Raw genomic sequence first — 25,293 nt, forward strand, 5'->3', positions numbered from 1 at the left:
TATATAATTTCCAAGTCGCTGATTTTGTCCCCCTGTTACTACCATTCTGGATACTTTTTCTCTTCACCTCAGCCCCATCATTCCCTCCTTTTTACTGACATTCTAATTTCTGTAATACAGGGCCAAGGGTTTGCCTTCAATGAGACCTTCCATTGCCTTGTTTCGCTACTCTGTATACCATATACCATGAGAACACCTGGTATTTATCCCTTTCCTTTTGGCTTCACTTTGCATGACACCCTCAGTTTTATCTAAGTTTCAGTGCATCACATCATTTTATCATTCCTTATTTCTGTTTATTATTCCATTGTATGTTTATATACGACAATTTATTTATTCTAAATATTTGTTAATGAACATTTATTTGGTTTAGGTTATTTCTATATTCTAAGTGTTGTATTAACAAATACAGTAGTCAAAGATTTGCATGCATCTTTTTCAAAGGTTTGCATATAACTTTTTGAATAAGATTTTGTTTTGTTTTGGGGATATCTATGCCAATAAATTGAATTTTGGTTTCAAATGGAAGATCTGTTCATATTTTTTTGAGAAACCAATACAGTAGATTTTTAAAATGTAGTTTGCAGTATCAGCTACTGATAATATATCTTCTCATCATAACAATATAATTGTTATTTTCTTAATAAAAATGTCCTTAATGGCATTAATTTATATATTTCCTAAAATAAATTTTGTAGATATTTACATGGATGAGCTGTTATTAAGCCTATTAAAACAGAATTATTTGAAAATTAAATATAAATTATTTAGATATTTAATTATATTTATCTTTATTTACTTTATTTAATTTACATTTAATTTGTCTTTCAGATTGAACCCAAAGATTTATCTGAGAACTGTTTCTGGTTAAAAGCTAAGGAGGACAAGTTTGAAAATGCTGATCTCTTTGCAAAATTAGCACTGAATTTTGCCACGCAAATAAAAGGTACATTTTTTAAGTATAAGTTCACAATTTACACTTTGAATCAAGCACTGTAACAAAAATATCTGAGAATAATTTTATAAATATTTTTCTGCACTGCACTGTTCACAGATAAATTTATGTAAGAATTTTTATTTTTACTTAATTTGCATATATTTGATTTTTCATCTAAAACTGTAGTACTTGTTTTCTGTTTTTTAGTATGTTGGTCTTCTCTGCTTTGAAATAATTTTTACTGAGAAATACTGATATGAATATTTTGATATATACATAGTAATAAAATTGTAATAAAGTATTAATGACTTTAAGATGTCATGAAATTGAAATAAGATTGATGCTCATTTATTTCTTTCCTCTTATATTTGTATTACTCACCAATTTAGTTTCTTTAAAAATGTTATTTATTCAATAATCATATTATCTGAATTAATATAATATATAATCCTTAATATTTATATAATTCTTATTTGATATTATATTATGATTACATTTGTAAAATATTTTTTTTTAATTTGTGGGTCACACCCAGTGACACTCAGGGGTTACTCCTGGCTATGCACTCAGAAATTGTTCCTGGGGACGAAATGGAATGCCGTGGATCAAACCAAGGTCTGTCCTGGGTCAGCCATGTGCAAGGCAAATGACCTACCACTGTGCTATTGCTTCGGCTCCATCATTTGTAAAATCTTTTGAATTTTTAACATTCCATTTCAGTAAAATTTTTGAATTTTTGGCTTTTAATATTAATGTTATATTGTCAATTATAACAGATTTTGTAATTTAATTAAATATAATATTTTTTCAAACTAGGGCAGATTTTACATCTTATAAATGTTTTATTTCATACAATTAGTCTGTGAATTAGCTTCTTAACTATATTTTGCCTAGATTTTCTGTAACAAACCCTAGAAATTAATCATGTAAATATTGATGTAAACATCAAAAAATACATCTTAATGTTTTTTCAGTGACTCCAGGAATTGCTCTTCGTTATACTACTTTATATATGAAAAAAGTAGGATATGCTTATATCAGGGTATTCATGCAAATAATGCTTATACAGTGTCTGCGATACAGTACAGTGCAGTTGCTTTACATACAGCCTTCCTAGGTTCTATCCCCAGGCATATTGTCCTCAGAGTACCACTTAGATTGGTTTATAAATGCAGAGCCATGAGTAACACATTAGCACTTTCAGGCTTGCCCCCAAAATAAAAAAATATATATATATATATGAATATTTTATGCTTCTAGGAGTATATATGGTTGTATAACTTTTATTTTGATTCCTTTCATTTAGTGCATTTTTGCTTTTTTAAATGATTAAATACTTTAATTAACAAGTGTGGTTACAACATTTTTTCATGATTGAGTTTCCATCATACAATGTACACCCCTTTATCTGTGCCCATTTTCCAGTTTTCCTTCTGTCCTCCCCACTGCCTGCCTCTGGGTAGACTATTATTCCCCCCATATCTATATAACTATACACCTATATATACACTCACACATACACATCTTCCATTTTTCCTTTTTTAGACACTGATTTGCACTACTGTTAATGAAGAGGTACCATGCATATCACTTTATCTTCTTTCAGCTACCCCATCCTTCTCCAGTTTGATATTTCTTTTTTGGGGGGCCATACCCATTTGATGCTCAGGGGTTACTCCTGGCTAAGCACTCAGAAATTGCCCCTGGCTTGGGGGGACCATATGGGATGCCAGGGGATCAAACCACGGTCCTTCCTTGGCTAGCGCTTGCAAGGCAGACACCTTACCTCTATCACCACCTCGCTGGCCCCTGATATTTCAACTATAATAGTCATTGTCATAGTGGTCCCTTATCTATTGTAACTGCACTGCTCCATTATTTGTGACAAGTTCCCTACCAATGAGTGGTCCTCAATTGTCTCTGGATCTTATTGCCATACTATCTCTTTTTCCATATGTCTCACAAATTGAGTGAGATCATTCAATTTATTCCTCACCCTTTCACTCATTTCACTAGTGTAATACTCTCCATATATAAGAAAACGAATTATGAGTAGCACATTTTATATTATATCATAGCAATTTGTTTATATACTGTGTTCTTTTTATATGCTAAATAGAATTCTCTGATAAGTAAAAAATAATAATTTATTTAACAGTTTACTGTTCATGGCTTTCTAGGTAAGTTCTAGTCTTTTGCCATTTCAATGTATTAATAATGTGAATTAAGTATACCTTTGTGAACATAAGGACTGAGGGCTTAACAAACTAGTATAACTGGTCAGACACTGGCTTTGGATGCTACCATCCCCATTTTTATGTTCAGAGTAAGTACTCTCAAGCACTGCTTGCTGTGGGCACCCCCCCCCCCCACACACACACAAAACCTTAGGAGACAGGTAATAAAGGCAGGTTAGATTTATTTATGTAACCAAAATATGATCATGTTACTTAAAAAATATATTTAAAAAAAAGAATGAATGGGGGAACTGGAAAACCTGTCTAGAGTACAGGAGGGGGGGTGGGATGGAAGGAGATTTGGGACATTGGTGGTGGGAATGTTGCACTGGAGACGGGGGGTGTTCTTTACATGACTGAAACCTAATCACAATCATTTGTAATCAAGATGTTTAAATAAATAAAAATATTTAAAAAATAAATGAAAAATCAAAAATCCATTTAAAAATAAAAATAAAAATTATTTTTAAATCTCAAAAAAAAGATTTATTTATGTAAATTTTTTGCAATTCTTGTAAAGATATTGATTAATAAATCCAGTTGCTCCTTTAAGCCAGCTGCTCTCGTAGTATTAACTAAGTGGATGAGTTAGTAATGTTCTTTATATACATATAAGAAAAATTTACATGTGTGTAGGGACTAGAAAAATAGTATAGCAAGTAGTGCATTCACGTTATATTCAGCTTATACCAGTTTTATCTCTTGTAGTACTGATGCCTGAGCACAGTCAGATGTGAGACACAAAAATTGAGGAGTGGTTGGAGAAATAGTACAGTGGCTTACTTCATTTAGCATAACATTTTCTAGACCCATCCATGTTGCTGCAAAATCCATGATTGTATCATTTTTTAACTGCTATGTAGTATTTTATTGTGTATAAGTACATATCTTCATGATCCACTTATCTGTTGTTGGACATTAAGGTTGGTTCCAAATCTTGGCTATTGTTCTGAGTGCTGCGAAGAATAGTGGAGTGCATACATACTTTGGGATGAATGTCCTTCTGTCTTGGGTATAGATACCCAGGAGTGCGATTGCTGGGTGGGTCATATGGCAGCTCAATTCTGACTTTACTGAGCACCGTCCATACCATAGAGGTTTGACTAGGCAGCATTCCCGAGTGGATGAGTGTTCCTTTCTTACCATATTCCCACCAATAGAGATTGGTCATGCTATTTTATTTATTTACTTTTTTTTTGGGGGGGGGGCTACACCCAGCAGTGCACAGGGGTTACTCATGGCTGTACGCTCAGAACTTGGTCCTGGCATGCTTGGGCACTATATGGGATGCCAGGATTCAAACCAGGGTCCATCCTATATTGGCCATGTGCAAGGCAAACAAACGCCTTACTACTGTACTATATCTCTGGCCCATGGTCACGTTATTTTTGATGTTTGTCATCCTCACGGGTGTAATGTGTTAACTCATTGTTGTCTTAATTTGGATTTTCCTAATGAAGAGTGATGGTGAACATGTTTTCATGAGTCTATTAGCTATTTGTTGATCTTTCTCAGAGAATTGTCTATTTATTCTTTCTCCCCATTTTCTACGGTTTTACTAGACGTTTTGGAGTTAACCTTTCTGAGAGCTTTTTTTTTTTTTTTTGGTTTTTGGGTCACACTTGGCAGCGCTCAGGGGTTACTCCTGGCTCTACACTCAGAAATCGCTCCTGGCAGGCTCAGGGGACCATATGGATGCCGGGATTTGAACCACCATCCTCTGCATGTGAAGCAAATGCCTTACCTCCATGCTATCTCTCCAGCCCCTCTGCTTTTTATACCCTAGATATCAACAATTTATCTGATGTGTTGAGTGCAAATTTTTTTCCCATTCCATTAGCTGCCTTTTAGTTTTAACCAAGGTTGCTTTTACCATGCTGATACATTTTTAGTTTGATGTAGTCTTGTTTTTTTTTTTAGGTTTGATGCTAAAGTTCTTGCCATTGGCATTCTATCATCAAATTTTTGATATATAAGTCTTGATATAGTCTGCCTATTTTTTCCTCAATGAATTTTATAGTTTTCTGTCTGATTTCAAGGTATTTGATCCATTTTGAGTTGACTTTTGTGTAAGGTGTGAGGCATGAATCAATCTTTTATTTCTTTCAAGTGGTTATCCAGTTGTTCCAACACCATTTGTTGGAGACTGTCTTTGTTCCATTTCAAGTTCTTGGCTCCTTTGTCAAATATTAGTTGACAGTATATTTGGTAGTATATCCCTAGATATTTTTTTTCCAAATCATCGGCCTGAGACTGTCTTTGTTTCAGTACCATGCTGTTTTGATCACTATGGGTTTATTAGTAAATCTTCAGGTTAGGTAATGAGATGCCACCCAGCTTCTTGTTTTTCAGTATGGATTTGGATAACCTGGATCCCTTGTGGTTCCATATGAATTTTATAATTGGTTGTTCTAATTCCTTAAAAATGATGCCTAAATTTGGATATGGACTGCATTGAATCTATAAAGAAGTTTAGGTAAGATAGTCCTTATGAGGATGTTGCTTCTACCTACCCATGAGCATGAGGGGTTCTTCTATTTTCTTTAGTCCTCTTCAATTTCATTCTGAAGTGTTTTGAAGTTTTCATGGTATAGGTCTTGTAGTTCTCTTATGTTAATTCCTAGAAACTTGATATTTTGGGATACTATTTAAAATGGGCTTGACTCCTAAATCTCTCTACTTAATTATTTGTGTAGAGGAACACAACTCTCTTTTGTGTATTAATTTTGTATCTGAAAAACTTTGCTGTATTGGTTAATTGTTTGTAGAAGTTTTTCTGTGGACTCTTGAGGGTTTTCAATGTATACCATCATAACATCTATAAGAACAGATAGTTTGATTTCCTATTTCCCTATTTGGATTCCTTTGATTCCCTTCTATTGTTTGATTGCTATTGCTAGGACTTCTAAAACTATGTAGAATAAAAGTAGAGAGAGTGAACAGCTTTGCCTAGTTCCTGAACTTAGTGGAAATGCTTTCATTTTTTCAGCATTAAGTTTAATGTTGGCTGTGGGCTCTTCGTAGATAGCTGTAACTATCTTGACGAAGCTTCCTTCCAGCCTGACTGTGCTGAGTGTTTTCATCATGAATGAATGTTGGATTTTATCGAATGCCTTCTCTGCATCGATTGACATATCATTTGATTTTTGACTTTCTTGTTCTTAATATGGTGTATGATGTAGACTGATTTGCATATGTTAAATTATCACTGCAGCCATGGAATGAAACCCCCTTGGTCATGGTGTATGATTTTTTTGATGTATTGTTGAATTCATTTTGCTAAGATGTTGTTGAGGAGTTTTGCATCTATGTTCATTAGTGAGATTGATCTGTAATTTTTATTCTTGATGATGTCATTGCCATCTCGTGGAATGAGTGTGATATTAGCCTTATAGTAGTACTTTGGAAGGATTCCTGTTTTCAGTGTTTTGAAAGAGCCTAAAGATCAATGGAAGTTATTCTTCTCGAAATGTTTGATAGAATTCACCCATAAAACCATCTGGTCCCAGACTTTTGTTCTTTGGAGTTTCTTAATAACTGTTTCAATTTTCATAGATGTGATTGGCCTGCTTAAGCTTTATACAGCCTTCTTATCAAATGTCAGAAGATGAAATTTTATCAGAAACCAGTCGATTTCTTCTGGGTTCTCTAAACTAACTGAGTAGAGTTGTTCATAATAAGCCCTCATGATGTCTTGGATTTCATAGGATTCTGTTTTAATCTCTCCCATTTCATTTGTGATCATACTCATTTGGGTATTTTCGGTTTTTTTATTGAGTCTTACCAGCTCTTTGACTATCTTGTTTATTCTTTCGAAAAACCAACTTCTGTCTCATTGTTTTTTTATTGTTTTCTTTGTTATTATATTGTTTATTTCTGTCCTGATTTTTATTATTTCTTGTTTTTGGGCTGTGTTTGGGTCTCTTTACTGCTGTTTTTCCAGATCCTTAAGGTGTCACTTTAAAATGTTGATTTTGACTAAAGATGTGAAGGACCTATACAAAGAAATTATAAAACCCTGCTCCAAGAAATAAGACAGGACACGTGAAAATGGAAACACATATCCTGCTCATGATTGGCAGGATTAACATCATTATAATGGCAATACTTCCCAAAGCATTGTTCATACTTAATGTGCTCCCTCTAAATATACTCATGATATTCTTCAAAGAAGTGGATCAAACATTTCTGAAATACATTTGGACCAATAAGCACCCTCATATAGCTAAAGAACTCCTTGGGAAATGTAAGATGGGAGGTATTACTTGCCCCAATTTTAAACTATATTACAAAGCAATAGTTATCAAAACAGCATGGTATTGGAATAAAAAGACCCTCAGATCTGTAGAATAGGCTTGAGTACTCAGAGAATGCCTCTCAGACATACAATCATGTAATTTTTGATAAAGGATCAAGAAATCCTAAATGTAGCAAAGAGAGCCTCTTAAATAAGTGGTGTTTGCAAAACTGGTTAGCCACTTGCAAAACAGCGAACTCAGACCCCTAGCTGCCACCATGTATGAAGGTAAAATCCAAATGGATTAAAGACCTTGAGATAAACCTGAAACCATAAGGTGTATAGAACAACACGTTGGTAAAATACTCTATGATATTGAGAGTTAAGGCATCTTTAAGGAGGAAACAGCACTCTCCAATCAAGATGAAGCAGAGATAAACAAATGTGAATATATTAAACTGAGAAGCTTCTGCATCTCAAATGAAATAGTGTCCAGGATATAAGAGCCACCCACTGAATGGGAAAAACTATTCACCCAATACCCATCAGAAAAGGGGCTAATACCAAAATATACAAGGCACTGACAGAAGTATACAAGAAAAAAACATCTAATCCCATTACAAAATGGGAAGAAATGAACAGATATTTTGATAAAGAAGAAATACAAATGGCTAAAAGACACATGAAAAAAATGCTCCACATCACTAGTCATTAGGGAGATGCAAATCTAAACAACTATGAGGTACCATCTCATGTTACAGAGATTGGCGCACATCACAAGGAACAAGAACAAGCAGTGCTGGTGGGGAATGTGGAGATAAAGAAACTCTTATTTACTGCTGCTGGGAATGCCATCTAGTCAAATCTTTATGGAAAGTGATATGAAGTTTCCTCAAAAACTGGAAAGTGAGTTCCCATACGATCCAGCTATACCACTCCTAGGGATATACTCTAGGAACACAAAAATACAATTCAAAAATTCCTTCCTCACACGTATATTCATTACAGTGCTATTTAAAATAGTCAGACTGTGGAAACAACCTGATGTCCTTCAACAGATGAATGGCTAAAGAAACTGTGGTACATATATATAATGGAATATTACACAGCTGTTAGGAAAGATGAAGTCATAAATGTTTCCTATACATGGATGTACATGGAATCTATTATGTTGAGTGAAATAAGTCAGAGGGAGAGAAATAGATGCAGGATAGTCTCCTCATCTATGGGTTTTAAGAAAAATAAAAGATATTTTTGCAATAATTCTCAAAGACAAAAGAGAGGAGGGCTGTAAAATCCATGACATGAAGCTCACCACAAAGAGTGATGAATGCAGTTAGAGAAATAACTACACTGAGAAATATCATAACAATGTGAATGAATGAAGGAATTAGACAGCCTGTCTAGAGTATAGGCAGGGGTAGGGTGGGGAGGGAGGGAGATTTGGGATATTGGTGATGGGAATGTTTCACTGGTGAAGGGGGTGTTCTTTACATGATTGAAACCCAACCATAATCATATTTGTAACCAAGTTGTTTAAAAATATATTAATAAAAAATAAAATAAGTTGATTTTGTCATTTCCTCTTTCCTGACATAGGCCTGTATAGCTTTGAGTTTCCCTCTAATTACTGCTTTTCTGTGTCCCGCAGTTTTTGACCATTTGTCTCTTCATTATTGTCTAAAAAATCTTTTTTTTTTTATTTTTGGGTCACACCCGGCAATGCTCAGGGTTACTCCTGGCTCTACACTCAGAAACTGTTCCTGGCAGACTCAGGGAACCTTATGGGATGCTGGTTTTTGAACCACCATCCTTCTGCATGCAAGGCAAATGCCCTATCTCCGTACTATCTCTCTGGCCCTCAAAAACCTTTTTATTTCTTCCTTGATTTCATCTTTGATTTAGCTGTTGTTGGGCAACATGTTGTTTAATCTCCAGATGTTGGATTTTCTCCACAGCTTCTTTTTACAGTCAATCTTGATCTCTGTTGCATAGTGTTCTGATAGGGTACTTCTAATAATCCTTATATTTGTGAATTTTTGCATGTTAGTTTTGTATCCTAAGGCATGGTCTATTCTAGATAATGTTCCATGTGCACTTGAGAAGAAAATGTATTCTGCGTTTTGGGTCTGGAGGACCCAGTATAAGTCCATTAGTCCTAGTTCTTCTAGTTTCTCATTTATGGCTCTTACGTCTTCGCTAGTTTTTTGCTTATTGGATCTATCCAGTGGTGATAATGGTGTGTTGAAGTCTCATATTCCTATCACATTTCCTTCCATATTTTCTCCAGGTTTGCGAGCAACTACTTTACATATTTTGTTGGTTCTGCATTTTGTGCATAAAGGACCACTTTTAGTACTTCTTGATCTAGTGTTCCCATGATTTAGTAAATAGTGACCCTCTTTTTCTCTGAGCACTTTCTTGACGTTGAATGCAATTTGGTCTGATATAAGAATGGCTGTCCCTGCTTTGTTTTGTTTTCCAATGGCTTGAATAATTGATTTCCATTCTTTTAGTGTAAGCCTGTATCTATCTTGTACTTTTAGGTGAGTTTCTTGCAGTCAACAAGAAACTTTTATTTTTGTTTTCTGATCCAATCCCCTACTATGTGTCTTTTAATGGGGGGTATTAAATGTCCATTGACATTTAAGGAAATTATTGACAGAGAGGTCTGTTGCTCAATTGTATTGTGTAGGGCGGTTGTTGTTACAATTGGATGTTTGGATTGTGTAATTTATCTCTGAGTAATCAGTTTTGTTAACGCAAATACTGTGAATTCTTTTTAGACTGAGAAATTTTTTAATCCTCCCTTCAATAGTTTTGTCCTACCCACTGTAATGTGTCCCTGGACCCTCAATATTTATTATTTCTATATCTTTATTTTACCACCATGGTTACAAACATATTTGTATTTTAGTTTTAGTCATAAAAATTACACCGCCATTCACCAGTGCAACTTTTCCTTCACCAATGCCCCCCATTTCCCTCCTCCCTTACCATGGTAGTTGTTGGTGTAGTACCATTATTATTTATGAAAAAAATTGTTTTCTTCCAGTGCAAAAGAATCCAGACACTACAGAAGAAAAGAAGCCTATGTCTGCAAAGAAGAGGGTAAAAGAATTGAGAGTTTTAGATGCCAAAACTGCCCAGAATCTGTGTATGTATTTTTTGTAACGGTGTTGTGATTTTGGTTGGAAGGAATTATTAATTTCATTTAAAAAGGTTGGAACTTCTGTCAACAGTTATATGTAGCATTTTCTAGAAGCAAAATTCTGTAAAATGTGTAGATTGCTGTTTTTGTTATTTTGTCAGCAGCATTTAGCCTTGGTCAAGTAAGAAAAAAAAACCTTTAAATAGCAAAATTTTTAAAGGCACTGATAATTTTGATAATTATTAAAAACATAAAGGCTTCAATAATTGTTAAAGACATTGGGAGACTAGTAAAAATGGCATTTTTTCTTTCCTTTTCTCTAGCCATGGGATTAATAGTTTGGATGTCACTAGTCATATAGAGGAAATTACTTTTCTGCTATTGTTTTATATTTGAAGAATTAATTATATGAGCAAGTTATATTATTAACCACTGCATTTTAAAATGAGTGAGTGAAGCCTTATGTCTTACCAATCTAGTCAACCATTAAATATGGCTTTCTGAATCAGTTATATGGCAAAATTTATCTTTATTTAAATAGGATTTAAGGCTTTTTTCCTACTTTTTAGTATAACACAATAATTTACCAAATTGTTCATCATACAGTCCTTTCAGGCATTAAGTATTCAAACACTAATCCCACCGCCAGTATGACCTCTCTTCTTCAGTTTCCCCAGTCTCACCCACCACCATAGTATGCCTCCATACAGGTACAAACAGGTTTACTTTTCACATTTCTTCATATAACACAAAGGAAAATGGCATTTTCAAAACTTAGGTCAGCAAAGGTCAATTTGAAATGATCATTCTATTTCTCTGTGGTGTTACTAAAGTCAGTGGCTAGAATTTACTGGACTGTGGTTGGTGCTAGTTGAGTCTTCAGTGTTACTATTTATTTAGGCTCACTGAGTTTGGTAGATTACTATGTAACTTTTCCAACAGATTACATCAATAGTAATGTTTTGGTCAGAATCACATCCTAATAGATATTGTGAATATGTATATTGCTTACCTAGCAGTACATTTTCTTTAACAAAAATAGAAGTTTTGGTACTCCTTAAAAAAACGTTTGAATTCTGAAAGATAATACAAGAATTAAGGCACTTGCTTTGCATATGACCAACCCAGAATCAATCCCAGGGCCTGTATATGGTTCCTGGAACACTGCCACGTATGATCCTTAAGCATAGGTCCAGGATTAATTCCTGAGCACCATTTTATGGGTCCAAACTAATTCCACCATTTAGTATTATGTTTAAATAATTATTTTCTGACAGTAGCCCCCCCTTTTTTGTAAAGAACTAATGCCATGCAGATCTATTCATAGAAAATATTTCCTAGCAATTTATACAGATTCTGGTGATAATAAAACATATATTCTTTAGAAGAACAAGTCGAACATATTGTTAGAAGCACCTTCTGGGGCCAGTGAGATATTATAGAGGATATAAGATTCTTGTCTTGAACACCTGGTATGATTGCAACACTACATCTGCCCCTTGAGCCCCCCCTCCAGGAGTGATTTCTGAGCCAGAAATAAGCCTTGATCACAATTTGGTATGACAAACACACACACACACACACATACACAAAATAAAAGCATGAAGAGTGTTGATAAATTTATCTTCAGAAGAAATATATCAGCTTTAAGTGTAATTCATTGAATATTTTACCATGGCATCTTTATTTCTAACTTAGAAAACTTTGATGAAATTTTTTGATTTAATATAAAAATAGATAATGTACCAGCTGTCAGCTAGAATACATAAAATGGTGCAGTCTCATGTAATTATCTTTTTCTTATATTAAAAAACTATTGAATTTTTAAAAGTCATATCAACTTATAAATATTCGGTTACTTTTGGTACCAAGGTGATAAAACATGGTGGGTGGGACATAAGTGTTGCATGCAGATGACACAGATCAACCCCTATTGTCCCATTTGGTCTCCCAATTTGCCAGGAATACATCTGAGTGCAGATCAAGGAATAACCCCTGAGCACTGGTGGATGTTGCCCCAAAACAAAAAACAACCAAACAATACTTTGGTTCCTTCATTATCATTACTGAGAGGTGCTATAGGACACATCTGGCATTCTCTACAATAAATTCTACCCTAAGCTTATAGTTCAACATGATATACAATTTCTGTATTTCCATCAGCTATTTTATATCTCAATATCAAGTGAATTAATATCTTATTAGTAACATTAGTAGGAGCATTATTCTGTTCACACATATGTAGTAGCTTTAAACATTAGTTTCTAATATTTTTACTATGAATTGAATGGAAAATATTTTATTTATTCATGATTAAATTATTATTAGTTACAGTAATTTTATATTTTGAGCCTATAAAATAAAACTAGGATATATATTAGATTTCAAAAATGTGGTGTCATTCTAATTTAAGTAAAATCATATTTTAGCTATCTTCCTAGGATCCTATCGTATGCCATATGAAGATATTAAAAACATTATTCTGGAGGTTAATGAATCCATGCTGAGTGAGGCTTTAATTCAGGTAAGTTACATGGTTTCCATTTCAAATTGATTTTCAACATTGTTTCTAAATGGCTTCTTGCTCAATGTAATTTTAAAGAATACTTCTACCATACTTAGATAATATCATTTACAGTATCTTGTTATGTTTAAAAATACTTCAAACATAGATTATCTAGATTTAGATTATACTCTTATATTTATTATATATTTAAAAATAAATTTCAGCATATGTAAATACATTATTTTTTGTTGCTCACTGTACACAAAATAGCATTTCTTTATAATCAAGATAATTCTGTTAATTGAATTTGTTATTATCATTTTATGGGTATAAAAATGAGAAAGAGGCCAAATGGTTAACTGGTTTGTGTAAGAATCCTGGACGAGTGGGTTTGTTAGACACTTAATATGTACTGGGAATAGTGCCAAGTACTTTATGTATTGTACATTATAACAGTCCTATGAGATAAGATTTATTATTCTCCTAGTAAAGATGAGGAAACTAAGTTTTAGAAGTATTACTTATCCTTATCGTACATGGCAGAAAAGAGATCTGAGAATATCAGATCTGGGCATCAAATATATAGATTTTTATTTCATTATACATTGTTCTTTCTATTTTATTATCCTGTGTACTAGGATCAAACTTATTCTATTCTCCTCATCTGAGATTTCAGGGTCACTATGAAGATTAAACAATACAAAGCATTTTGTAGCATAAATGTAAAACTTAATAACACATTATTAGAAATTTTAGTATGTATTTGGCCATCTGCTTGGACTTCTGAAGAGAGCTGCAGAAGTTTTACATAAATATTGTAATTATGTTGTTTGATTTTGATCCTTGTTATTTTCTTGTTCTTGTATTTTTAAGATCAAGTAGTTTATACTGTGACAATTTTATATTGTCCACTTAGACTGTTTCTGAATCACAAAAATTCAGTGTTTATTATTTTTAATAGATAGGCTGTGTATACAGAACTTTCTTTGCTTTGTACTATAAGCTTATATTATATATGGTATCATATGTGTTTTAAGAATATGCATTTTATTTTCTATGCAACTAATAAATATACATGTTACAGTCAATTTATTATGCATATATTTTAATTTCTTAAGTAGGTAACATAAATTTACAAATATGTAAATATTTCTAATTTTTGGAATAAAATATTACCACACTATTTCATTTGTCAAAGTGGCAATATTCCAAAATCTATTGGATTTTTCAGACTATCCTCTACCTTATCTGGTAACTTCAGTTCTATGGTCAGAGTCTAATGATTTGTTTTCAGTGAACGTTTTCTATCCCTCCCTAAAATGTTTCTTTATATATCACATATGAGTGACTTCATTTAGTATTTGAATATATTCTTCTGACAAATTTTGCTTGGCATGATAATTCCCCAGTTTCATATATGTTATAAAAAGAAGAAAATTTCATCTTTCTATATAGTTGAGTAGGTATTCCATTGGGTATATTTGTCAAAGCTTCTTTATCTACTCATCTAACTCTAGTTAGATGAATAGTTTCTTGTTATTGGTTAATGGTATTAGTCCTGCAATGTGCTTGTTTCAACTTGGATGGACCTGTAGGACATCATGTTAGTGAAATAAATCAGAGGAAGGAATGCAAATACCAAATGGCCTCACTCATTTGAGGTAAAGAAACAAAATAAAGGAATGGAGCATATCTATCTAGGAAAACAAACATTTGGCTATTATAAGCAAAACTGAGATTATTAAGAAGGTGGGTGGAAGATTATGGATGATAAAAGACAGTAACTTTATGAACAAATTACAATAAATCTCATCAAAAACATATGGCTAGTAGCATGGTGCCATGAATATAGGTATGCATACACTTTTCCTAATTCCTAAATTTTTCATGGGCTATATGCTATCTCATGATATGATATATAGATATTCCATGCCTTATGATATATAATTCTGTATGATAATAACCTTATGATAACTATATGATAATAATAACAATGTATACATATATAAATATTCCATGCTATCCCATGTTATATAGAACTTCTGGATGTAGGTTTATTTTTAGCAGTCTGTTTTAATATTTTGAAGTTTCCTTCCTATTTCCATAAAGATGCTTCCATAAACATCTTACATTTCAATCATCATTTGTTTTCTTGCCCATACTTCTTGTTTCTGGCTTATTTTTATGGACTATTTTTATTGATCTGAGATAGTAATTTAAATTGCCATTTCTGATAATCAGTGAAGCTAAACATTTTTTTATGTGCCCGTTGGTCATTACTGTCTGTTCAGCTCTTCTCCCCCTTTATACGGGGTAGTATGTTTTGTTTGTTGCTAATTTTTTGAGTGCTTTATAGAACTTAAAAAATAATGATTATTTCATGTATTATATGGATTGGGAACTAAAATCATGTCGTCAATACAGTGTTAACATTTGTGCAAAGTGAGTGAGATAATATTTCAATTAATTATTTTTTGATTTTGGGCCATACCTGGCAGTGCTCAGGGATTTATCCTGGCTCTGCACTCAAAAATCACTCCTAACAGGCTTGGGGGACTATTTCGGATTCCAGGAACCAAACCCGCATTTGTCCCGAGTTGGCTTCTTGCAAGGCAAACTCCCTCCTGCTGTGCTATCACTCTGGCCCCCAATTTTCTTCTTTATTATACATATGCCATTTGAGTTACCTTGATACCTGTCTTTGGCAGAAAATTTCTATTTCTTTCCTCTTGGCTACTTTTAATTAAACTTTTATTTTGAGGCTACACCTGCTATCCCTTGTTCCTGAACTTACTCCTGGATTTATGCTCTGGGATCACTGTTGGCAGTGTTCAGGGGGTCACTTTTGGTACCTAGCATAAAACCCAATTTACATGCAGGGAAAACGCCTTACCCTGGTAAGGTGTAGTAGTGTAGTACCTGATATATATAAACATATATATGATAATTATATTATAGAACTGTTAGTTTATGGTATTGAGAAAAATTACGGTAAACTCCCCAAACTATCCATGACCCTAGACTACCACTCTACCACTTCATATAATTCCTCGTATATGTTGATGAACATCCAGGGCATAAAGTTAATTGTAAAACAATAAAATTTAGAATAAAATTTTAGTAATTTCAAGTAAATTTTGCATAAACACCTGTTGAGAAATATATTTTAGTTCAAATACAAGAAAAATTATTGCTAGTAATTTCATTGTGTTTATAATCTGTAGGTAATAATATAGCTTTTATCATAGTTATAATGTTTGTGTCCATTGGACTGCTGCGTGTTCTCCTGGGCATCCTGCTCTTGCTTGCTCTCTAGCTCTGGAATTTATGCTCCTAAGCAGGGCCTCTACTACCTGTGCTTGAAGTTCATTCTCTAATTCTGGTTGTTCCTTGCTAGCTGTTCTTTCTGCCCTCCAGCTCTCTTGTTTTCTCTCTCTGATGATAATCTGTGTACCTCTGGAATTAATGTTTAAGAGGTTTAACAATCATAAGTTATTATTATATATTTAGTTATTCATTGTATATGATTGTTGGATTTACTCTCATAATAAGTAATTATTTTCAAGTTTACTGTGATTTAAGGATTTAAGTCAATTTAAGGTTTAATCAATTTTGGAATACCATTTGTTGCTATATACTTATTAATTTAATTTTGGGTTATTTAGGTTGAATATAGAGACATATTTAATTTACAATAAAATCATAATATATGTATTAGTTTTAGTTTTGTTCATTTAATTTTGATTCTAACAATAATACAAAGCTATTTTTTCTTTGTAGAACCTAGTAAAATATCTTCCAGAGCAGAGCATACTTAATGAATTAGAACAGTTGAAAAATGAGTATAATGACCTCTGTGAGCCTGAACAATTTGGAATTGTGGTATGTATATAGCATAAAAGTCATAAACTCCAAAATTAGTTATGAAATTTTATAGGATTTCTTCCAGATCAGTGCTTGCATTTAATATTATGTATGTGATAATTGAACATATTGTATACATTATATGCTCTTTTCTGTTTAAATCTTGATATAAAATTTGGCTTCCCTTAATTGAGACAAAAATAAAGGTATAGTAGTTATACTAATGGCAATATTCTGAAGACTATTTACTATAGTACATATTGGATCAGAAAAAACACAAAGATGTTTAAGTTCTTTATAGAATGTGATTACTTGAAATTTTTAAATGTAGACATGAAGCTGTGGATTAAAATCCCATAAATATATAATTTGTCTGATTAAACTATCATTGTAATGACTTGTTTCCTTATTCCCCTTTCTTTTGAGGTTTACAAAAGAGGTCTGTGTACTTTCAAATTACATATTAAGTAACATACATGGTCATATTTTAAGCATTCCTCTAATATTTTATTAAAGAAACAGGAAAGAGTACATTATTCTTTTATATCTTAGATAAAATACCTTTACAACTTTTTGATTCAATATAAATGTCTTCATTATATTATTTTTGCCTGTTTTACTAAATCTTTCTCACCATTTTGCATTATTACATTATGGTTAACAATGACCACTGCCTATAATAGTTACATACTGCATCTAGTTTATCCAAAATATTTTATGATCTTTGTAATAGTAATCTACTAGAAATGATTTGGTACTATGGAATCTTAAAAAATCTTTTTAAGTAAAAATAAAATAGATGGAACACAAAGTATATCTTTTGGCTATGTGCAGTAACAAGAACTTACCCATATTAAAAGTCAGTATTAACTTTGCAAGTACTATGCAATGCAATAGGAGTCTGCAAAGTCTTTTAAAACAAGCTGGGAAGTATATATGAAAATAGAATTGTATACAATCCAACTAGACATGTATCTTATTTTTAATTTAGGTAACTCAACTGATACTTTAATATTAAAAAACTATCCATACTTTATACAATATTAAATAATTCTTGAAAATAAATCTTATACTGAAATTTAAGTTGTTGATTTATTTTATAATTGAAAATCTTAAAATTCAGATGTGTCTTGATGGTTATAAATCTTATAGTAGATATGCTATGTGATTTCTCTGAAACTATTTTTTAAATACAGTGTATTTTAGAATGTATCTTAGTTTTCCAAACAAATCCTTCTAAATGAATATCCTAGGCATGGCACTGAGGAAATGGCCATAAATAATTCTTGAATCTGTGAAGTTATTTGGTATTCTTAATTGCTTTCATCATCTATAATAGTCCATAGAGCAAAAAAAACAAAACCAGTAACATCGAAAAGTAGTGTGTACTATGTAAATTATTTTAATAAATTAAATGACCATATCAGTAATAGTTTGCCAAATAAAGTTTAGATAACCTTTCTGTAAGATTTTTTGAAAGAATGATGTATTTTAAATATATATACTTAGACTATGGCTTAGAATATCTTGGTTACGGTAGAGATTTAAAATGGGAGATTTTATATCTGAAAAATAAAAATATGCTAATTTGGTAACTAAAATCAAATTCTGTTTTCTGTGAATACACCAACTAATTTTAACCTCAATATATATTAGAAAGCTACATTTATAATAATTTTAGTAATGTGTATAATCATAAAAAATAGTGAGAGTTCAAATCAGTTGTCTTTGTTCTTTCCTCATATTAATGATATGACATGAATATTCTAAATTCATCATTTGATTTTATTTGAACACCTTTTGTATTCTCACAGTCATTATAGAATAATAGTGAATATTTTAGAATTATTTTGCCGTTTACTCTCTAGCTTTATATTTTGTTTTTCTCTTGAATGGACCGAGTGATTGATGTCTTTATGAAATTTCAGCTTTTACCTCAGTGAGACTTTCATTCCCATTTCATGAGTAATTTAATTTGTTCCTATTCAGAGCTGTTTCAATTTTCCTTACTACCTTTACCACTTTTTAAATTTTCTTCTGGAGTCCTCCATTTTTATACTTACCATTCTTTTTACTTATTCCAACAACTTAATATCTTATGCAGCATAAAAAATAAAAACACTGCTATTACTTCCAATATATTTTCTCCTTAACAAATGATATCTATCTGAAAAGATTCTCAAATCTTTGGGAAGAGGGTGCTTTATTACTATGACTAATACAGTTTTGTTATTATTGATAAAAGCAGAGATATTGAAGTGTTACTATATCAAATCATTTTACATGTTATGGTCACATTTAAAATATTTGTATTTGTCTCATCAGGCTGGAGCTGTAGACTAGATCAATATTATAAAGGTAGAAACTAGGGCCAAGGAACTGTAGGGAAATATCCAAGATTATATAATATGTAGTAGATGTCTAACTCAACCAAGATAGTATGATTAATTAGTGCTTTTAACTTCTGTGCTATACTAGTGTGTGCATGTACATTTGTATATTTGCATGCACCTGTGTGCCCAAGACAGTGATATTCTTTTGAAATTTACTTTTCTTTTTTCTGTTTCCTGCCAACTTTAGGTGTGCAGTGTTATTTTCTTTCTTAGTTCTGTGATCGAATCTATTGCCTCTTATTGTTTTAAAGGTTTGTTTAAGCTTCTTTAAACCATTAATTGCCTAAAAATGAATAGCTTGATAGTATAAGATTATCTTTTTAGCTACAACCCCTTCTCCATTTCCTAGTATAAGTATTCTCAATGTTTAAACACCTTTTATTCTCTACTATTTCACATTCCATTCACTGTTTAAAGAATCGTAGTCAGTAATCTGCCCTAAACAGAAATCTAACACCTATTTAAAGAAACCTAATTTTATGTAAAGTATCCTCCTACCTATTAATCTCTCCACGTGCACCATCATAATTTCTCAGTAATGTATAATACTTATTTTTAGTTTATTTCCCCACTTGGACTTTTACCCTTCTACAAATCAATCTCAGCACAGCACTTCTGCTTGGACTCTTGACAATTTTACCTCAGCTATATTATACTTTCATTCATTTTTTTAATTTAATAAGGTCCTTTCTTCCTCTCTTACATTACATAGCTTGTTCCCTCATATTTCTATTTGATACCTCCCTCTTTCCTACATTTGTTGGTGATACCATCATTGGCCTGTCAATTAAAAGTATAACTTCATCTCTTTTCAGTGCATCATTGTAGTTTGTAGATATCTTCATATTTAATTTTGGGGGTCACACGCAGCAATGCTTAGTGATTTATCCTGCCTCTTTTCTGAGGAATCACTTCTGGTAGTGATCACTTCTGGTAGCCCTGCTCCACCTGTGACAGGTCCATCTCTATAAGTAACCAAGGCCCTGCCTAGGAAGGGACAAAACTAGACCAGCTAAACTTCCCTCATAAAAGGACTTGCTTTAAAGGATGAGCACAGTCCAGCCTAGTAAGAACAAAACCAGACCAGGGGCCTGAGGAAGCTACACCCTGCTTCTCCTGTGACAGGACCAGTTCAGCCTAGGAAGAAGGGACAAAATCAGAATGGTGCAGCAAGTAGAGCATGGACACTCAATCGTCTCTGTGGCCATCCATTTTTTTCATCAGTGAGCACCAGCACAACCTATAAAATGCCACATTGAAAAGGTCACAATGGGAAAAAAATAAGAACACCACCATGCATAAAGAGTAAAGATGGTAAGTCAAAAACCCCAACAATACTGGTCATCTATATAACCTCTCTGATAAGGACTTTAGGGAAGAAATGTGGATTGTGTTAAGAGAACTCAAAGAAACCATGAAATAAAACACAAATAAAACTCAAGAAAATAGAAGAGAAATGAGAAAATTTCAAGCAAAAATAACAGGACTTAAAAACTTGGTAGATGAAATGAAAAACTTAATTGACGGCTTCACCAACAGAGTATCAGCTGCTAACGACAAATTCAATGAGCTGGAAGATGAGCTGTATAACACCTCTATACATCATATGACTTTGAAAAAGAGCCTTTCAGTAAATGAACAGAAGATGGAAAAATCTTCAAAGCAAGCTTAGAGTCAATAGTAGAATTTGGATAAAATAAATGGTAACAAAATAAAAATCATGGAGTTCATAGACCCAGGAAAAAATCTCCATAAAGAACCAAAAGACAAGGACATCATTGCTTAGAAATGAAGTTACCAGAGCAAAATAGTGAATGCAACCACATCCTAGATTCTAGAAGAGTAATAGTTAAAAGAGATCCTAAGAAAAGCACTACAAGACACAACCTAGCCACAAAAATTAAGCCTACAGAGATAGAAATTAAAAGTAGGAAGATCAAAAAGGGAAATAACATAGAAAAAAGCATCCCTAAGATTTTCTGGCGATTTATTATAAGCAGCCATCCATGTCAATTCAGTGGTGAAATATAGTAACAAAAATCAATGAAATATATGGTTTGCTAAGAATGCATCACCGAGATACTTTTCCTCAGGTTCAAAAAAAAGATACACAGACTCACAGACAATCAACAGCTTAAAATTTTTACAGACTCAAAGAACTGAAGGATCTATTTTAAGGCTAGATATACCCAAAAAAGACACGAAACTCTTGCAAAATGAAGATAATACATTCCATGACAATCATCTCTCTCACTGTCAATGCACTAAATATACACACTAGTTAAAAGACATAGAGTGGCAAAATGGATCAGACAATTAAATTCAACATTTTCCTGCCTGCAGGGAACACATCTGATTAGTCAGAAGAAACATAGATTCAAAGTCTAAGGTTTGAATCAAAAATTCAGGCAAAAAGAACTTAAAAAGGCTAGGGGGACCATAGTCAGACAACACAGACTTTAGGCTTAAAAGATTTTAAGAGACAGAAATGGGCCTACAGTAGGAAATTACACTGCTAAACATGTGAACCTAATAAAGGGTCTACAAAATACTTAAAAATAACTGCTGTATACTTGAAGAAAGACATCAGTAGCAATACAATAAGAGTGGGAGATATCAACAATGTCCTGTCACTCTTTGAAAGGTTAATCAGACTAAACATAACAAGGTGTACTGGTTCTAAATGAAGAAATATAAGATAGTGGCTTCTTAGATATACAGTGGGCTCTTTATCCCCAGAAGTTTAAAGAACATTATTCTTCAATACACATAAGGCATTCTCCAAGGTAAACCACATACATAGACATAAAAGTTGCCTCCATAAAATCAAGCGGAAAAATTGGCTTCTTACTGGGTCAAGAATAGAAAGAAATTTTAGTTTATTTTATATATAGCTTAACTTTCTGAAAACAAGAGTTTGTTTAAATAGCTTCAAAATAGCAGGGACAGAACAGGCATATGTGCCTTTCGTTCCTACCAAAATTTCAACTAGTTTCTTTTTGTCCATTTCATTTTTTTCATCTCCAAATATAAACCCTTAGTACAACTTGTAAGTTAAGCCATTTAAAAATAAATGCCTTTTCTGTCTTACTCTTCAATTTTATGCCATTTAAAATATTTTTCTCTCTCATTTTTTCTTTGATTTTTTTCTCCTGTTTTATTTATCTAATTTTTCTGTTCCTCTTGTCTTGTCTTTCAACATTCATACAACAACACATCTTTTTCTTTGTCTTGAGGTCTCTCCTTATTTTGAGGTCCCTGTTTCCAAGATCCAGGGTTCAGGTCACTGTTTGGGAGCCAAAATGTAACAAAATGTAACATTTAATATTACAGAGAGAAAGAGGGAGGGGAGAGAGAGAGAGAGAGAGAGAGAGAGAGAGAGAGAGAGAGAGAGAGAGAGAGAGAGAGAAGAGCAGGAGACTTAAAATGCCTAAACATCAGATAGCCTTGAGACACAGAAGCAACAGGAGCAGCAGAAGCAGCAGCTAAGTGGACAATGTAGTAGATCAGCAAGTGGGAGGCAGGTTTTCTTTGGATTTGATTTTGCATGGTTAAGCAAACAGTTCAGCAAGTTAGGAGACAGACCCCCAGGTAACTTATTAATCTTTATTTTTATATATTTGTTTAAGCACCATGGTTACAAATTGTTCAGTTGGTTTTCAGTCATTAAAAAGTACTTAAAAATCCCACTCACAATTGTGCCTTTTGTAACCATGGTGCTTAAACAAATATATAAAAATAAAAATTAATAAATTACTTTTCTTATCTTTCATTATTTGTAAAATGCATGGAATTTTTCAGGTTAATTTTGTATCCTGTCAAATTACTATACAACTATTTTTTCTAAGAAGCTTTTTGGTAGAGTCTTTATGATTTTCTAAATATATTATGTTGTCTGCAGTGAGAGCTTGATTTCTTCCTTTACTTTCTGGAAACCTGAAGGAATCCAACTATAACTGTGATACTCTGTCCTTATGACCCATGTAACTGCTCTGTCAATGGAGGGTTGTTGTAATTGTGGAATTTTAAGTGAGGTTCTGCCACCTGGAGGCAGAGAGCCTGAAGAGGCGAGAACCTGGGGGAGCCTGTTGGCCTGTCTCCTTACTTGCTGAACTGTTTGCTTAATAACACTTAGTAACAGCCACGAAAATAAAATAACACTTAATAACATCTCCAACACTACATGGTCCCCCAGAATTACAGAGTGACATAGTGATCATTGATCCTAGATTATTCCTCACCAGGTCTGCCACAAAAACCAAACCCAATTATGTGTATAGGACTATGAATTTTGAGCAATATTGAGACGGGGTATTGATTCTAGAATGTAGCTGTTTGTGGAATGTCCTGGGCCCAGGCTCGAGAAAGCGCAGCCCCTCATCTGAATGACAGCATGTGGTGAAATGCAGAGGAGACATGACTAACCCTCTGTGGGCAGTTCATTGTTACAGCTCTTTTATTGCAGGTGGAGATGGGATAATTATACAGAATTGGGAACAGTAGGGAAGATGAGATTACCCATGTATGGGAAGGGTAGAGTGAAGAGAAAGGTCATTAATTGTTGCCAATCAGTTAGATGGTGTTTTTCTGACATGCAGTTTTCCATGTTGGTTAACATGGCATAAGGGAAAGTTGGATGTGGGACCCCCAGTGACTTGCAGCAAGACCCTATTCTGTCATTAAGCATGCCACATTAAAATGACTCATGTAGTAACAAATTATATACTCCCTTCCCTTCCAACATTTGCGTTAAAGGATACAAGTTTTGCTGTATTTCCTTCCAATCTAATATTTTACTAGTATTCAAACTTAATTGAATTAATGAATCTATTAATTTGTGTATTCATTTTAGTGCTAATTCATTACCAATAATATGGATTAACTGTTGTCAAATCATATTCTAGAAGATAAATAAATGCATATATTTTATCTGCTTAAAAGATTGTTTTAAGTCCATTATAAGTAACACCTATTCCGGAAATCAAGTTGAGTAATGAATGACTATCTATGTAGTAAAAGAAGTTCAAAAGAGTTATTTCCCTAACATTTTTAGTTTAATAACTTAGTTGAAGAAATTTGGGACAAGAATTCTATCTATTCTTAATCCTGAAATTTTTTAAACTCTGCATCTCCATTTCTATCCTTTCTACTATGAAATCTTTAGTAAACACTATAATTTTAATATAAGTTTTCCTCTTTTATGAAAAAATATTAACTTTTTATTTCATTTTCTCATATATATGCTGATAATAATCTGTGATTAGCAGAAAGGGAAGGTTAATATTTATAGAAGTAGATATACATGCTACTAAATAAGTTCATCTCAAATAAGAAAATCAGACAGATTTTGAAGGAGTTATGGTATGTTCATCAGCTCATTAGATTTATTAGAATTATTTAATTATTTGGGGGGTTCGAGTGATAGTACAGGAGTAGGGCATTTGCCTTGCATGTGGCTGATTGAGGACGGATGTGGGTTCTATCCTCTGCATCTCATCTAGTCCCCTGAGCCTGCCAGGAGAGGTTTCTGAGCACAATGCCTTAAATTCCTGAATACTGCTGAATTTGGCCCCAAAACAAAAAAATTATTTTATTCAAACTGTATATAATCTCATTGTCTAGTTTGTACATGAAAATTATATTCAAGAAATTATGGGATTCATTTATGCATAACTAAATTAATATAATTAGTGATATTAATAATTCTCTTCACTTTTTGTGTGCTTGTGTTTTGTCATGTGTTTTTAGTTTTATGTTTTATATAATTTATACTTTATATGGTGATTATAAACCAGCTAAATGGCTAGAAATTTAATCTGAGAAGCTTCTGCACCTCAAAGGAAATAGTGCCTAAGATACAAAAGCCACCCACATAATGGGAGAAACTATTCACCCAATATTAATTAGACAAGGTGCTAATATCAAAAATATACAAGGTACTAAGAGAACTTAATAAGAAAAAAAATAT

General features: G+C 32.9%; 1 protein-coding gene across 1 annotated transcript in view; it reads left to right on the forward strand.

Annotated features, from left to right (window-relative positions):
• DIAPH2 (diaphanous related formin 2) overlaps positions 1–25,293 on the forward strand; it is a 370,213-nt gene that overhangs the window by 218,692 nt on the left and 126,228 nt on the right. The window contains exons 17-20 of the mRNA XM_049766649.1: positions 832–946; positions 10,467–10,568; positions 12,992–13,086; positions 16,849–16,950. Of these exons, the coding sequence (XP_049622606.1) occupies positions 832–946; positions 10,467–10,568; positions 12,992–13,086; positions 16,849–16,950 (414 nt within the window). The remainder of the gene's footprint in view (positions 1–831; positions 947–10,466; positions 10,569–12,991; positions 13,087–16,848; positions 16,951–25,293) is intronic.

The sequence above is a fragment of the Suncus etruscus genome, chromosome X (assembly GCF_024139225.1).
Source record: "Suncus etruscus isolate mSunEtr1 chromosome X, mSunEtr1.pri.cur, whole genome shotgun sequence".
Lineage (NCBI taxonomy): Eukaryota > Metazoa > Chordata > Mammalia > Eulipotyphla > Soricidae > Suncus > Suncus etruscus.